This window comes from Ictalurus furcatus, chromosome 1 (assembly GCF_023375685.1).
Source record: "Ictalurus furcatus strain D&B chromosome 1, Billie_1.0, whole genome shotgun sequence".
Lineage (NCBI taxonomy): Eukaryota > Metazoa > Chordata > Actinopteri > Siluriformes > Ictaluridae > Ictalurus > Ictalurus furcatus.
In genome coordinates, this window is record NC_071255.1 from 23,655,190 (window position 1) to 23,672,105 (window position 16,916).

The window sequence follows — 16,916 nt, forward strand, 5'->3', positions numbered from 1 at the left end:
TCTCTTCACAGTACCTGTGACAACCATGAAATATATGACTCATCACTCTATGTTCAGATGACTATTCATTCTCTATGTACGTGATTTCAATGACAACAGCAAGTGACTCGATTCCATGCAAATCCAAACGATTGGCTTGAATGATTCCTTCTCTCAATCCCATGGTATATGTGGTCTGACGTGTCTTTCGGTTTCATTCAATTTCCCACTCACAACCCGAGTTCCTACCGGCAATTGGTCCTGAATTACTGTACGGGATGCAAACATGGAACTTTAGATAGCATAAATTGATTGTGCCTCTGGTGAGTGTATGTTGGTAGTACACATAACGCACAGCCATGTTTAAATTGCCAAAGAACCTCATACAGTGCCTAGCACGTCACATGTATATCAAACAACCAATGTTCACAGGTATTAATGCATTGCTTAATTTGTGTTTAACTCGCTAGGTTTCTAAGCTGTATATAGTTTCTGACTGGGGAACTAAAAAAACACTGGAAAAAAACAGTGCATGCCTACAAGTGACCACAGTAGCGGCCGCTATACGCCCACAAGAGGCAAACAACAAGCAATAAAAGTGACTTGTCACTTGCTAGTATGAACAAAAACAAAACAAAACCCCCCCTCCATTTGTGTTTTATATGAACATGACGTCTTCCCTTCCCTTTCAGTGGCCCCTGCCCCAGAGTGTTTACACGGCCCACTGAAAGATACACATACAACCTCTGTTCAGAGGTTTACATGGTGCTCCTGCTGTCACCTAGGAGAAATATTAAACATGGCTTCTTTCCGGGAAAGCATACTCTAGAGACCCAGTTATAGAAATCACCTGACAGCTCTTCTTCAGAATACAGAGCTGTCAGAGTGGTTTGATGCCACCGCTGCTGCTGGATGCTTTCATAAGACTGATTAAGTCAGAACGCATGTGGATTACATTCCGTTGGCTTTAAGACTTGTGGTGCCTGTGCTGCTAAAGGGGCCAGACATATTTTACCTGAGCCAATGTTTGTTAGGATTACGCAGTGAAGGAGAAGACAACAGCGATGAGAGCAAAGCCTTCACATTATTTATGAGCTTGAATGTTTTTGCTTTGTGTTACTGTATACAGCTTATAGGATTTTGTGGATCTTTTCTACAACTGCTACCAAACAGGCTCACCGTTTATCTTTATTCAGTTGTTAGAAATGATATGTATACAGTTCAACTAAATTTGGTTAGATGAGAACAGGTTCACTGATTTTTTTTCTATAACTAGAAGATGTAATAACATCTATATGAGTAGTGAATTGTAAAAATGATTTGCTAACGCACTAAGACTGACACAAATCACCCTTTTAAACAACAACAAAAAAATAAATCACACTGACTCACATTTCTGGTGTTCTGGTGGCTTACAAGACATGGCAGAAGAAATTACAGTTCATGAGCTTACATGTTAAGCAGAAGCTGATGTTCGCTTCTTCTTTTTTTTTTTTTAGCTGAAAAATGCGTCAGATAGCCACGTATGTTCTGGTCAATATTGTCAGAGACGCTGCTGTGGCTGGAACATTGCAACAGCTCTGACATCAATAAAGTGGAAAAGGAGTCGAGTTCAAGAAGCTGCAGTGTGTGTGTTAATGCATGGCGGGGGCTGTGCTCCATCTGCACTGAGGTGTTTAACTGCTGTGGGGGTTGATGGTGAGCTCACTGGCCAAACCTTTGTATTCCCCTACGGAACGTCCACTGATTCCCGAACTGACTGTGGGCTTCCCAGTGGCACCGCAGCACTACATTTCTGTGGCAGTCGTCCATTCTTTAGACGTTGCTGTTTATAAACAACAGTGTTGCTACACACACTGTTACTCTAGATACAGTCTGTCAAAGAGACCCTTTAGATCATCAGTAAGAGTAAGAACTACTTATGAACCTCCTGTTCCCGTTTTCTTATTTGCTAAGTTCCAGTATGAGGCTGTTACTTGACACAGCAGAAACTAAGCTAAGTACAGTTAGAGATTTTGACAGACATAAGTTCAAATAAATACAGTCTGTCTCTTTGGTGTTTCCTCCTAAGCCATAGACTTGAAGGACTGAATACTAATGCATAAGAAGGAGCGTTCTGAATTGACAGATAACATGATTGACAGCCAAGCCGAGGCACTTCCATGTCCTGATTGGCTGGATATTGTTGGTCCTCATCATTTGATTGTTTTTGGCTGCCATATAGACTGGAATTATCCCTCAGAACAAATACTTAATTAAAAGCTGCATGGATGTAAAGTGAACTTCACCAAATATTACCAATCTAAAAATAACTGACCCCACTTTTGAAGGACAATTGTTCTACGCTGTAAAACCAGGCATAAAATCCAGCTGCATATATATGATGAGAACTTGGCCTCCTCTGAGGTCTGTGTGGTCATGGCTCACACTTAAATCCCTTTATGTCTGTCATCGGAGCCTTACACATTCAGGTCAATCGAAACAGGACACCCATATCATCCCTAAATTAGAGCATGACCCTGTTTAATCTAGACATTTGTTACTATGGATTAACCCTGACTCAGTTCCCTGAATATCACTCAGGACAAGAAGAGTGTCGTACTCCCATTATTATAATTCTTCAGACAGGCAGTATACAGGCTTTTAACTTGCGATAACTTTTTGCGTTATATAAATAGACCTCATGTACAAGCCTAATATGTTACTGTCTGAGTCAGCAAGCCTGAAGGACAGAGTTTCCCCACAAAGAAAAAAACATCTACTGATGGTGGCTTGCATGTCAGATGAGGTAAGTGCTGACTATAAAATAGATCATCCCCCTCTTCTTCAATTTTGCTCTTCAGCCCTGTAATCAGTGGCCAAATGGACATGACTCTGTGTAGTCAGCATCCCGGGGAGCTGGGGGGTGGGGGTGGAATGTCCCTTAATTCCCACCTGCTCCACAGGCAGCAGGCCCCAGCAGGTCAAAATGAGCACGCTTATAATTATCATGCAGGTTACAGCTCTCACAAAGCGCCACGCTGCCCCCTAGTGAAACATCTGCAATAAAGCCGAAGGTTTATACTAAAAGTGGATGACTATATAGCTAAAAGCCATCAACACGACCAGTTCAATTCTGACCATTGCTAAACAGACTTAACAGTTTTTGTCTTACTGTAAGTGAAGTGGAATATTACTTACTCTGGTCTGTAAACTGGTAGCCAGTAGACCAGGCGTCCACCGAGGACCAAGTGATGAGCTGCAAAATTCAGGAGATCAGCAAAGATGTCACTTAGATGGTATTCCATGGAAACAGGGACATGACTCTCACCAGCACTGCACGACATAACAAAACAAAACAAAACACAGCAGCACATTAATGCACAGAACTTCATTTATACAGCATTTTACATACATAAAGTATATAAAATAAGGATATGAATACGGTAATGAATATAAAGAGTAACAAACGAAATCAAAACAACAAGACGTACAAAAACACTGGTTTCTTAGTTTTTCTGCTAGTGTGTCTTATTGGTGTGTTGTCAAAAAGACATAATTAATGATGCCACATACCACTGAAATCATGCCGCATATTATTTAACATCTAATTGTAGTAATTTTCCTGCCAAAACTATTTCTGTTGTGGTTATTCTTGACAGTTTGTAGCAAAAAAAAAATTTATCCGCTGAAGTTAAACGGAGAAAAACAGCACAATAAATGTCTTTTTCATTGCCTGCTTTGGCAAAAATTTCACATTGCTAAAATAGTTTTTGCATAAAATTCCTTGGATGGAAACCTGGCTAATATCAGACTAAGAACAAAAAAGCAAGACGGGTTTCACAAGACGCTGATTAAAACTATTAACATAATGTGTTTGCTAAATATCTAAATGCATGTTTCCCCAAATACTTGGTGCATGAAACCTAGGAAATGGGTCTGTATTTTTTTTTTGTGTTGTAGCCAGCACTAGATTTTACAGAGCACTATAAAACAGACTGTAAATTCTTTATATGTGACTATTCTGTCAGAAGCATTTTAAAGTGCAAGAACCATTTTAACGGGTAATCCACTACTTCAAATGAGCTCGAACATCACTGGTATCTGATGCCTGGTTCATATTTTAATGGGCGAACTGATGTCATTAATTGGAATAAAATGAATTGAGAGAAGCGTAATAGACTTACAAGTTCTCAGGAGGAGTCGTGATCTCTTTGTGAGAACCTGTCCTCCTTGTCGATTCACGAATTCCGTAAGGAGCTGCAAAAGAGCCAAAACAGAAGACTTACGATCTAGCACTAGAAACATAAAATGAAGATAATATGGTAAATAGAGGGTGTGTCAGTGTCTTGGTCACAACAATAAAAAGAATCAAATATATAAAGCAAATAAATAGAACAGGTTTATATTTCATCTGCGTGAGAATCATAATGGAGACGCATCAGTAAAAACAAAGAAAGGCTCTGTCTCCAGTGATCATATGTTCCGTCATATCACATACACATCAAAATCAAAATCTGCTGATTTATCAATTTGTGCTGGATATTGAAAAGATACTACTTTGTGACTATCTCACCTGGATACCACAGATTTGTACATAGGAACTGCTGTGTAATCATACACCCGGTGCTTATCCCAGGGGTTTTATTCATAATATGCTGAACATTCTTTATACACAATAAGTACCGTTTGCCTCTTAGATCCTTGGCATCCCACAATGCCGATCCATCGCAATTCCCTGTGGTCTATCATGACTTCAAATAACCCAAAAGATATTAAAATGGTAAAAATGGAACTAAAATACTAAAAGCAGAATACTCATTAGAAAAACTATTAAAAACAGCAGTAAATCATATCCACACACCTGCTCCCCAGTCATGAAATACTTGACAGCCAATTTCTCCTAATAATAATCGCCTCAGAAATATTTTTATCACATTCCCATAAACCTATACGTTACTATAAAATATTAGAGAGCAAACCTTTCATAAAATTGACCCGAGTTGATGTTTCCTTACCTCACATTGTCATGTAGTGTTATATTCCTTATCATTGTTAAACAGTACTCTCCTGGCTCTGTGTTACATATGAGCCTTGTGCTATGTCATGTGCTTAAAAAAAAAAAAAAAAAAAAAAAAAAAAAGTACTGTTTGGCTTTACACTTCTACAACTGTATACTGTAATGATTGATCATTGTATATTCTCACTATCTGGTGTCAGCCAGAGGAAGAAGAGTTCCCTTTAGAGTCTGGTTTCTGTCAATGTTACTTCCTCATTTCCCTCACCTCTGGCTTCTTCTTTAGGGATCTAAATCTACATCTGGCTTTCTGTAAAGCTGCTTTGTTACTATATCAATTGTTTAAGGTGTTATACAAATAAGATTGGGTGGAAAATAAAAGAATTTAACTGAATTACAGACATAAGCAAAAGCTGCATAAACTTCAAAGCACATCATTCACAGTTCAGATGTGTAAATGAGCTACCTGACCAAAAACACTGCGATAGCCAACTGAAAAACCTGAACAATCTGGACTAATTTGCATGATTTATAAAATTACATACACATCTGCAGTTTGATTAAATTTATACTTGTTCGTGGCAAAGGTGGGAGAAACAACAGCATTTTAATCACATAAAATGTATGCTACTGTGCATGTATATGAATCTTTGATCTTGGTTTTGGCATATGACAAAAATTGGGGCATTATTTTTTTTCTTTTAAAAATGCTATAAAAAAAAAGCAGGTGTGTTGTGAAAGGGTATTAAATCCTTCAGCAGAAACATACGGTCTGTAATGATGGTGTCAAACAGTGCACCATTCCTCCATACAGGTTTTGAGGCATCAGACACCATGACATCCACATAAAAGCACTCCGTCCCATACTGCCGCAGGTTCGCTCGGATGTTCTCATCGGGACCTCTCCACTTCTGATTCTTCCGGCTGGCTTTCCCTGTACACCAGACATACTCCAGTATATGACTACATGTTGCTTCATTGCTGCTAAGAGACTACAGTGCTGTGAAAAAGTATTCGCCACTATCCTGATTTCTTCTGTTTTTGTGTACATCTCATACTAAGTAGTTTTAGATCTTCAAACGAAATGTAACATATTGCAAAGGCAACCTGAGTAAACACACAATACAGTTTTTATTTATTTATTTTTATACTCATCACCAATGTGAAAAACGAATTGTCCCCTTAAACTTAAAATCTGGTTGTGCCACCTTTAGCAGCAATAATCGCAAGCAAAGGCTTCCGATAACTGGAGATCAGTCTTTCACAGCGCTGTGGTGGAATTTTGGACCACTCGTCTTTGCAGCACTGCTTTAGTTCAGCCACACTTGGAGATAATGGCTCTCGCTGAGGTTCTTTGGAGTCCCAGAGCCTTTGAAATAGCTTTGTAACCCTTCCCATACTGATGTATTTCAATCACCTTCTTCCTCATCATTTCTGGAATTTCTTTCAACTTTGGCATGGCGTGTTACTGGATAAGAACTTTTAACCAACTTCATGCTGTTGAAAAAGTTCTATTTAAGTGTTGATTTGATTGAACAGGGTTTGCAGTAATCAGGCCTGGTTGTGTCTAGTCCAGCTGAACCCCATTATGAATGCACTTTCATAGATTTGAGGAATTAGTAACTATGGGGGCAAATACATTTTCACACAGGCCCAGCTGGTATTGGATAACTTTATTGCTTCAATAAATAACATTATCTTTTAAAAACCGTATTTTGTGTTGCCTTTGTTTATCTTAGATTTTGTTTTCATTTCTAAAACAATTTACTATGAGATATACACAAAAACAGAAGAAATCGGGCAAATACTTCTTCACACCACTGTAAATAAGATTTAATAAGCACAGCAAGTATGCTCCAAATAACAGAACTTCTCATTTACCTACTCCATGTATAGTGTTATAATCGATGTCGGTCCCACACACATAAGCTCCAAAATGAGAGCATGCTACTAGAAGACTACCTAGACAAGAAAAGAAAGAAAAAGACAAAAAGAACAAGAAAAGTTTAGCAATTTAGTTTGAACATTTTTTAATCCAGAAATATCCTTGTTAATGGTTTTAATATTGCAGGATCTAAAGTTTGCATAGAGAGCTCTGTCCAGACATGTCCAGGTCTTCCACTGAACCTGGTAGGAAATTAGCACATCTGGCCAGCAGATCTCACACCTCCCTTAGAGAATGACTGGCACAACAGCACATGCCTGGAAAAAGCACTACTGCATGCTACAAGCACACAGAAAGAACCTCAGAACTATTAGATGTGGTTAAAATTATATTCCACCCTAAAACAACATAAGCTCCAGATAAAAATATAAATGATGGTCATTTTCTTTGACCATGCAGACTCGATCAGTTTTAACCATGAATGCATCCTCTTACATTTCAGTTAATAAGTTTGGTATAAGTCAGTCGCAGGACTGTAATAATGGATAAATGGATAAATGCAGCAATTTCAAAGGCAACATTATTACAGAAAAAAGGACAAACAGATGAGTAAAAAATAATTCATATTTTTAAACTGACGTGTAAATAATTTAACATGCTAGCACGATGATTTGACCGTAACTCCGTCTCTTTTACAATAGTCCTTCTCACTCATCACAACATCGAATTAACGGTAGGCCTACCCCAGATTCTGAACAAAGTTGGTCAGCTCACATGTCGATCAGAGGCTACTTAATTGAATTGAAATGTATTTTGTACTATGGTCAAATATCAAATCCCTGCCTTATTAACTGAAATCGTATCATATTGTGTTAAAGCCTGAGGTTTACACCCCCATATGATAGAGACTTACTGTAATGGTGTTTTGCAGTATGCCTTTCCAGGAAGCTGACTCGTCTGTTCAAATTTCACTCACAGGCTTCTGAATTTAATAATTAAATCTAAGACATTTGGTACTGTGATTTATTTCAAATTCAATTCAAATAAGACCCGTAGAAGATGGCACGGTGGTGCAGCGGCCTCACAGTTGCAGGGTCACTGGTTCGATCAGGAGTTTGGGTTATTGTCTGTGTGGAGTTTCTGTACCAGTGATGTGAAGTTCAGATCATTTTACTGACTCAGATCTTTGCATCTCATTCAGCAAAATGAATGAATCATTTTTTGAGTCATTTTGTTCATTTCAGCAGAATATAATTAAAATGTTACATGTTAAATTCCCCAACACATCTAGTATTTATGCAAACGTTGATCACATTTGGAATAAAAAATAATCTATAGGCTAATGCAGCCAAGGCCAAATTATGAGAAACAGAAATGATTAATTAATAGCTTAGCTGGGTTTTCAGGCTATGCAGTCTGTTAGTTCACATCACCTCCTGATCCGAGTCGTTCTTTTTTTGTCGCGTCACATTTGTCACGTGTGTTCCCCAGAAACAAAAATGATTAGTTCAGCTCCTGAGTCTTCGGGTTCGAGTCGCTCGTTTATCCCGTGATCGCCCCATAGGCTGAATGCAGTGGGACTGTGATGTGATGAACAAACAACTCGACCCCAAAGACTCGAGGGATGAACTAATCATTTCTGTTTCCTGTACTGCATGGTGCGTGGCCTAAGGAGTGGTCACCAAATGAACGAGCGACTCGAACCTGAAGACTCGAGAGGTGAGCTAATCATTTCTGTTTCCTGTACAGAACCCATAGGGATGTTACAGCACATGCGCGGTCAAAAATGAACGAATCACTCTCTGAGACAACTCGTCGTTCCAGAGTCATATTAAAGATTCGCTCAAAATGAACGAATCATTCATGAACGACACATCACTATTCTGTACATGCTCTTTGCATGTCTCTGTGGGTTTCATCTGAATTCTCAGGTTTCTTCTAACCTCCCAAATAAACATGCCAGTAAATGGAATGGCCATGTTTGTCAAGGCGTGCACGTGCGCTTCAAAATAAAAGCTCGTGCACAAGTGTGGAAAAAGTGCACCTTTAGCGGTAAGCTTTATTTTGGATATAGAGAAGCCAAAGGCATTGGGCATCATATTTATGCAATAAATAAACAAGTCCCTGGAAAATATATTTTCGACCGTCATTTCAAGTGCTCATTCATTTTTATGCCTTTTTGGATATAAAACAGCTTTATGATAACTAAATGAGTCATGACAATATTTAATTTCAGAAGTACTGTTTGTGCCGATATAAGATAGAAAACATGATTTGCAGAACTTCAGTTATAAATTTAGAAAAAATAAAACATTTAGGTGTAGGCAAAATGACCCAAAATGGCTTGGACCCCATTGATGCTCTGTCTGCACTTCTGCATAATCTGCACACTGTATGCACACAATGTAAAAATAAACCTAACCTACACTTCACATCATAACTTACTGCTGGACCTGAGAGTGTGTTTTAACTCACCTGTTCCAACAAAAGGATCATACACCAGATCATGTGCTTTTACTTTGCCGTGGTTGGCCATTATAAAAGAAAGGCCTGCGTCCATGCTGGTGTTCCCAATGAAGTGTCTCTTCTTCACACTGTGAGAGCGGATTAGCTCCCTCTGTCCGTCTGCAATCTGGGAGAAAGTATTAGTCAAAACCATGAGCAAGATATCATTCAAACCTTTAAAAATACCAAGTACTAATTTACTACAGGAAATAATTTAAGGTACAGCTGGGTTGCACTAATTAAGCCAAAACCCAACTAAACTGATCTATTAAAGCCTAAAATTAGCTTTGCTGTTTTCCTTACAACTATCAAGGCTTGGTAACATATTCAGAATTAAAATGCGTCTTGCTGCCAATTTCTGAATCGATTCACGAGGATGACATTTACAGAAAAGACAAATTAAAAAAATAATTGTCTAAAAAGTCTTTTAGTGCCTAAAATGCTCACTTACAAATCTTCCAAAATACATGTGCAAAGGCTCATCAGGAATGTCATTAGGATCCAGTCCATAATCTTCTAATAAGCAGAAAATGTGATCAGGATACTTCAGATTGACTTTACCTTGAAAAGGCAGAAAGCCCAGGGCCTGTAGGGTGACAATTGGTTAGTTTTCTGCACTATTAATACTATACAACATAAATTTAGCCATAAAACAAAAGAGACGGTATTTACTGTGGTGCTTGAAAGTTTATGAATCATTTCGAATTTTCTAAATATCTGCATAAATATGACCTAAAATATCATCAGATTTTCACACAAGTCTTAAAAGTAGACAAGAGAACCCAATTAAACGAATGAGACAACATTATTATACATGGTCATGTATATATTATACTTGGTCATTTATTTATTAAAAATGATCCAACATTACATATCGCAAAAGTACGTGAACTTCTAGGATTAGCAGTGTGATTTGAAGGTGAAATTAGAGTCAGGTGATTTCAATCAATCAGGTGTGAGTGAGCACCCTGTTTTATTTAAACAACAGGGATCTATCAAAGTCTGACCTTAACAACACATGTTTGTGGACGTGTATCATGTCATGAACCAAGGAGATTTGTGAGAACCTCAGAAAAAGCATTGTTGATGCTCAAGAGGCTGGAAAAGGTTACAAAACCATCTCTAAAGAGTTTAGACTCCACTGATCCACAGTCAGACAGAATGTGAACAAATGGAGGAAATGTAAGACCATTGTAACCCTCCCCAGGAGTGATCAACCAGCAAAATCACTCCACGAGCAAGACGTGTAATAGTCTGCAAGGTCACAAAGGAACCCAGGGTAACTTCTAAGCAACTAAAGGCTTCGCTCACATTGGCTAATGTTAATGTTCATGAGTCCACCATCAGGAGAACACCGAACAACAATGATGTGCATGGCAGGGTTGCAAGGAGAAAGTGAAGAACTTTGCAAGAACAGCATACTTACATCTATCTTCTCTATTCTGTCTTTGAACAATAATGTCTTGTTGAAAGTGTAGACATTAATCTTGTATGTTGATTCTTGTTGTAGAAAAGGAGTCTATGTGCACACAATTCATAAAAATTAGTGAGATGAAATTTGTACAAAACACTAAATGGTTAAATTAACCAATCGAGCAACTGACACACACACCATGCGCTCTGTGGGGTACTCCAGTACTGAAAACTTCAGCTCCGAGACTGTCCTTCCATGACCCCAAAGCTCAAATGCAGACCTAAATATGTATTTAAATGTGTACAGCAACACTCTAAGTAAAAGACTTTCATAGTATAGTTACAGCATGATGACACCAACTCTTACATTTCCATTTAATCATTTGGCAATCACTTTTATTTAACGTACACTACAAGTGATGTGGAATAGGCCAAGGATACATATAAACAGATGAGGGAAATGAGCCTTTCTGGCAGTCCCTGGATTTTAACTAAACTTTCCAAACACGAGCGCAAAACTGAACCCGCTGACCTATAGTAATGTACAGTATATGATTTATTCCTTATGCTTATTCTTTGTCTGGAAAACAATCTCTGATTAGTTTGTCTGCTCAATGTCACTCACACCTACTTGGCACAAACTGTTCTTGCCATAACACTCCTTACGTCATCCTCTGATAGGCCATACAGGCGCCAAAAGGGTGACTGAAGGGGGGGGGGAAAATCACACCATTGCTTTGTTAAGAGAAAAGCTGAGCAAAGACAGAAGCAAATAAAAATGATTGTACACAGATCTAACAGCAATGCATTTCATTTCTCTGTATAATTAGGTACTGAAAGCCATAAGCTTCCAAAAGATATTTCCGGATCTATTTTATAACATGATATGATCTCATTGACTTCATACTGCTATAAAACTTGAATATAAAGGTTACGTTAAAAACATTTGTTAGTTGTTATACTTGTTTTACCCGTTCATTGAAGGTTTCTGTTGGAACACACTGCTGACCCACAATGGATAGCAATGATTTTATCTCCTAAAACAAACAAACAAACAAAAACAATTGTACATGCATTCATATATTTAGATACATTACTTCTGATGCACATTATTAATCAACCTAATTATCGCTTCCTAACATGATTTTACAGTAAGCCTTTAAATTCATAAAATCAAACTTCTTAATCGAGCATAATAAGTGGTTATGCTGTTTACAAGTTTAGCATTACATACCGGTAATCTGAAGTCGACATTGTCGTGTGCTAAATGTAATAAATATTGCCGGCATGTTTTCCCACAGTGTAGCGCCATATCTCAGTGCACCTAACAAAACAGTCCGGTAGGCAACTCCGCGTTCAAAAACACAGTTCCTACCTGTCGTCGCCAACCAGATAGACACTGTTAGTGAAGGGAAGGTCTGATAAGGGTGTTTTTTGTTGTTGTTGTTGTTGTTGTTGTTTGTTTTTCATTGTTATCATTTGTGCTTGGTGTTGCTCGGAATACTCGCGGGTACAACATTTGTAAAAGATTCTGATGCAGCCGATGAAATGCAACACATGAATAATGTAAGTACGTTATTGTTTATATATATCTTTGAAACTGCCAGAGACGACACACAGATGATTTTACTATCTTTACAACCAGAGACAGGTCGTTGTGTAGTCCCGGGAGCTTTCTTTCAAAAGTGCTCAAACTTAGCAAAACTTTTGGGTTTAATAATCAAACATATTCTTAATTTCTTGTAGCATAATATCTCAAGGCGTGACTCGTGCCCTTATTGCCCATAATTGGATAAAAAATGCGTTAATGCATTCCATACTTGAGAAGGTACATTATCAGAAAAAAAAAAAAAGTTTTACATGTACCTGTTTTTTTCCCAAGGTATAAGCAATGTAAATAAACCCAGAAAAAGACAACAGTTTCAATTATGTGCATTCATTATGTCCCTGAACAATTATATTTATATTGTCCATCCATTTTCTGTACCACTTATCCTACACAGGGTTGCGGGTGAACCTGGAGCCTATCCCAGGGAACTCTGGGCACAAGGGCGGGGGACACCCTGGACGGGGTGCCAACCCACTGCGGGGCACAATTGCACACACAGTCACACACTACGGACAATTTGGAAATGCCAATGAGTCTACAACGCATGTCTTTGGAGTGGGGGAGGAAACCGGAGTACCCGGAAGAAATCCCTGAAGCATGGGGAGAACATGCAAATTCTGTGCCATTCCCCCTGTATAATATGATATGATATGATGCAATACCTACAAAAGACACATTCCTTACGCTGCCACTCAAGTGACAAGCATTACTCAAATTTTGTTCATTTTGAATGTATTATTTCTGAGTGTAGCTCTAGTTAAGAATAAAGACAAGGACTAAGTAGAGCAGGTTAACATTGTTTGTACTTCTGTTACATTATTCATAGGTTTGCTGTAGTTGGATCTCCTTGGTGTCCTGTAAACGACGCATGAAGATGAGCACTAGCACTCCTGGTGTGTGTCAGTCCAACACAGAGACGTTATAATGTTCCTCATGGAGAGAGACAGGCAGACCCCTGAATACCATTCAGCTTCAGTGAAAGAACTAACACAGACCTGGCAGAAATGGTCTGAAGATCACAAGGATTATCAGAAACACAATCCATTCACTAGTGATGAGGTGATGGCCTTTCGTCCTGAGTGGGGTCAGGAGGACTATGGCCGACCTCCGGAGGGTTCTCGCACTGAGCGCAGAGGCAAGGAAGCTCACTCCCATATCGGCAGAGAGGTGACGGAGCTGTGCCAGATTATTAGAGAACTTGGGCACAGGCGAGAAGATGGGAGATGGGAAGTTGAGTTTGGCAGACTGTTTGAATTTTATGTCTCTATTTCGAACAAGCTAGTGGGAGTGCTGCTCCGGGCACGGAAACAAGGGCTAGTGCAATTCAAAGGGGAGATGCTGTGGCAAGGAAAAGATGATCGAGTGCTTATCTCACTGCTTCCATAAAAAATTCTTAACATACAAACAAATTATGACGATTAAAATTGTATAAAGTGCTTTTGGATAAGGCCACTATCCTTGGTTTTTCTTTGAGTGAGTTCCCAGTTACAACAAAGATTCAAATCTGCATTGAGTGGGCTCGGCTCAGTGACACATGCATTAAAGGAACAGTGTGTAATCTTTAGAGCCCACTGCTGTCTGCTCAGAAAATTGCAACTGCAATGAAAACATTTACATGATTTCCTATACCTCCCAGCTGCCTCTAACCCCTCTGCTAAAACTATTCATGCCTTGTCAGTTTCTGTTTAGGATAAACAGGGCAGCTGTGCTTTTGCTGGGGTTGGAGTATGATTTCATACTCGGTTTAAGGTATCCCAGGTGTCGTAAGTAATCTACACATGAATATTTGCATGGATTAAAAATGACAATATATTCATTTGTCCATAGAAGATACCAGTGTACGTTTTTCATTAGACTACAAGCTGACGTTGCACATTAACATGACAATCATTTTGTATGATTTATTAATAAAAGTGGCAGGATTTACAGTGCATACGGAAAGTATTCACAGTGCTTCACTTTTTCCACATTTTGTTATGTTACAGCCTTATTCCAAAATGGATTAAATTCATTATTTTCCTCAAAATTCTACAAACAATAGCCCATAATGACAACATGAAAGAAGTTTGTTTGAAATCTTTGCAAATTTATTAAAAATAAAAAGCAAAAAAGCACATGTACATAAGTATTCACAGCAGGTGGGCTGCAGGTGAGATGGAATATACCAAAAATAAACACTTAAATGACTGTTTCAGACCTGCAAACATTTACACATTTTGTATAGGAGCTCTGCGTTTTAACATATAATACATCAAAAGAGCAGTCTTTGTTTTCACTGCTAATAAAAACAGCTTATTCAACATATGAATCCAGAATAACTGAGTCGCGTAGGTGATTTGAGATCTCCGCTTGAAAGATGCGCTGAAGTGGCATCATCGTTTTGTCTTGGTAAATGTCATTGTGATTTTTTTTGTACCATGATTGTTTAAATAGTATTTATGCAAATCTCGTAATTTAGGAAAAACGTTTGTATCCTACTCATGCTCCTGAATGTGTGTAAATTTACGCATTAGAAGACTTAATATAAACCTCAATTGATTAGCTTCAAATCATGTCAATTGCTATGAGTTACTGCACTTTTATATACAGAAACTGTGCTGTCAAGTGTTAATACTTTGTGTATTTTTAGCTACACACAAATTTAATGAAGCTTTTGTGAGACCCAGTCATTTAACCTTTATGGTATTAATTAAAGAAATATTAAATATGAAAAAATAAAGCAAGCAATGAAAATTAATCCATAAATTAAGATAAACAAGACCAGTCATTCAATTAGGAATGCCACTGTATTCTTATAGGCGGACAGATTCAAGCAGTGTTTATGTCGGTTCTGTTTATTATGTCGGCATATTCTTTTACTGCCGTGCAACACTTTATTAGAGCCAGCACTAAGTGACAAATCTGGTCTCAAGCTGTACTGTGCTGTATAATCCCTAGTGTACTATCATCTGGCTTCCTGTGACTCTCACATTGGTGCATTCTTCGACAGGTCGATTCTCTATGTGCTTTCCATCCAAGATCACCTGGTTACAGTAGATATATTTCTCCCCTACATTTTCATGTCAATTAATTTACATCCAATTCACATCTGGCACCAGATTTTGGCCTTCTCAAGGGGTGGTCACACTGTTAAATAATCTATACATTTATCAAAATGGACATGAGTCAAAATAGCTTTCACTACTGCTAAGACTTTTTTGCTATTTAGTCATCATTTCAGCTGTGTTAGCTTTGCCTTTTATGGAGTTTTGTAGGAGTCACCAAATGCAAATCAGCTGTGGCGTGCATGCACCTGGTAATTTACAGGTGATTGGCGTTCATCAACATACACACGAGTATGAAGAAAGTCAGCAGTTCCAAAAATTGTGTAAACCCGATGGAAATTTTTTGTTCGCTTTGGTTATGCAAACATTTACAACTTTACTAAAAGACTGATAAATGAGGCCCATTTACTTTAATGAAATGTATTATAATTAAAATGCTCAATAAAATAATCACATGCTTGTCTACACAGTATAAGAAGAATTTGTTCTAGTTATTCGGGCAGACGTAGTTACCTAAATACAAACACATTTGTCAAGGACTGTGATGTAAACAGATTATTCTCAGACATTCACCAGTTAAAATAAAACTGTCCACTTAACAGTGAAAACAACTATTAATTAAAAAGTTAATCTCTTCAAATGTTTCGAATGTAGTTCCAAATTTGCCTGTCTGTCTGGCAGAAACAGACAAGCTAATATGCTAAATAAAACAAAGCAACTCGCAACTGGGGTTCACCAGGGGTCAGTCCACTGCTCTTTTCTATTTATATTACATCTCTGGGGCCTGTGATTGAGTCTCATGGCTTCTCATCACTGCTATGCTGATGACACCCAGCTCTATTTGTCCTCCCAGCCTTATGATACATCTGTCTCAGCACACATGTCCGCCTGCCTGTTTGACGTCTCGAACTGGATGAAGGAACACCACCTTAAGCTCGACTTGGCAAAAACTGAGTTTTTCATCATCCCAGCCTGCCCCTCAATCACCCACAACTTCACTGTACAGCTTGGCTCAACCATACTCAAGCCAACCAGAAACCTTGAGGTGACTTTCGATGACCACTTGACCTTCACTAACCACATTTCAACAACTGCATGATCCTGTAGGTTCATTCTGTACAACATCAAGAAACCCAGACCCTATATCACTGAACAGGCCACACAGCTACTAGTTCAGGCTATCTCATTGTTATCTCAAAACTGGGCTATAGCAATACACTACTCTCGGGCCTCCTAGCCAGCTCCATCAAACCCCTTCAGTTAATTCAGAATGCAGCAGCACGTCTCATCTTCACCCAGTCCAAAAGAACCTATGTCACACCCCTCATCATCTCCCTCCACTGGCTTCCTGTAGCTGCCCACATCAAATTCAAGGCCTTGATGCTCACGTACAAGACCTTGTCTGGAACAGCACCCCCTACCTCAACACCCTCCTTGAGGTTTATGTTCCCTCATGCAACCTGCGATCACTTAACGACCGACGCC

The 16,916-nt window shown here is 38.6% G+C and overlaps 2 protein-coding genes across 3 annotated transcripts in view; one reads left to right on the forward strand and one right to left on the reverse strand.

The window, feature by feature from the left end:
* The window catches only part of trmt11 (tRNA methyltransferase 11 homolog), a 17,084-nt gene extending 4,936 nt beyond the window's left edge, over positions 1 to 12,148 (reverse strand). The window contains exons 1-12 of one of the 2 annotated variants that reach the window (XM_053633137.1): positions 12,013 to 12,148; positions 11,750 to 11,815; positions 11,410 to 11,483; positions 10,978 to 11,059; positions 10,792 to 10,884; positions 9,817 to 9,951; positions 9,336 to 9,492; positions 6,857 to 6,937; positions 5,745 to 5,909; positions 4,146 to 4,218; positions 3,160 to 3,294; positions 1 to 14 (exon numbers count right to left, since the gene is read on the reverse strand). The exon at positions 1 to 14 is cut by the window's left edge and continues 107 nt beyond it. In XM_053633137.1, the coding sequence (XP_053489112.1) occupies positions 1 to 14; positions 3,160 to 3,294; positions 4,146 to 4,218; positions 5,745 to 5,909; positions 6,857 to 6,937; positions 9,336 to 9,492; positions 9,817 to 9,951; positions 10,792 to 10,884; positions 10,978 to 11,059; positions 11,410 to 11,483; positions 11,750 to 11,815; positions 12,013 to 12,090 (1,153 nt within the window). In that variant the 5' untranslated portion in view covers positions 12,091 to 12,148. Of the gene's footprint in view, positions 15 to 3,159; positions 3,295 to 4,145; positions 4,219 to 5,744; positions 5,910 to 6,856; positions 6,938 to 9,335; positions 9,493 to 9,816; positions 9,952 to 10,791; positions 10,885 to 10,977; positions 11,060 to 11,409; positions 11,531 to 11,749; positions 11,816 to 12,012 lie in introns of those variants that run through there. The other variant, XM_053633144.1, reaches the window with a different exon arrangement.
* A 70-nt stretch (positions 12,149 to 12,218) lies between these two features.
* On the forward strand, positions 12,219 to 14,808 carry si:dkey-29b11.3 (actin-binding Rho-activating protein-like). The gene is made up of 2 exons (XM_053633258.1): positions 12,219 to 12,344; positions 13,214 to 14,808. The coding sequence occupies exon 2, from the start codon at positions 13,312 to 13,314 to the stop codon at positions 13,771 to 13,773; it is 462 nt and encodes a 153-aa protein (XP_053489233.1). The 5' UTR covers positions 12,219 to 12,344; positions 13,214 to 13,311; the 3' UTR covers positions 13,774 to 14,808.
* Positions 14,809 to 16,916: the final 2,108 nt, after the last annotated feature.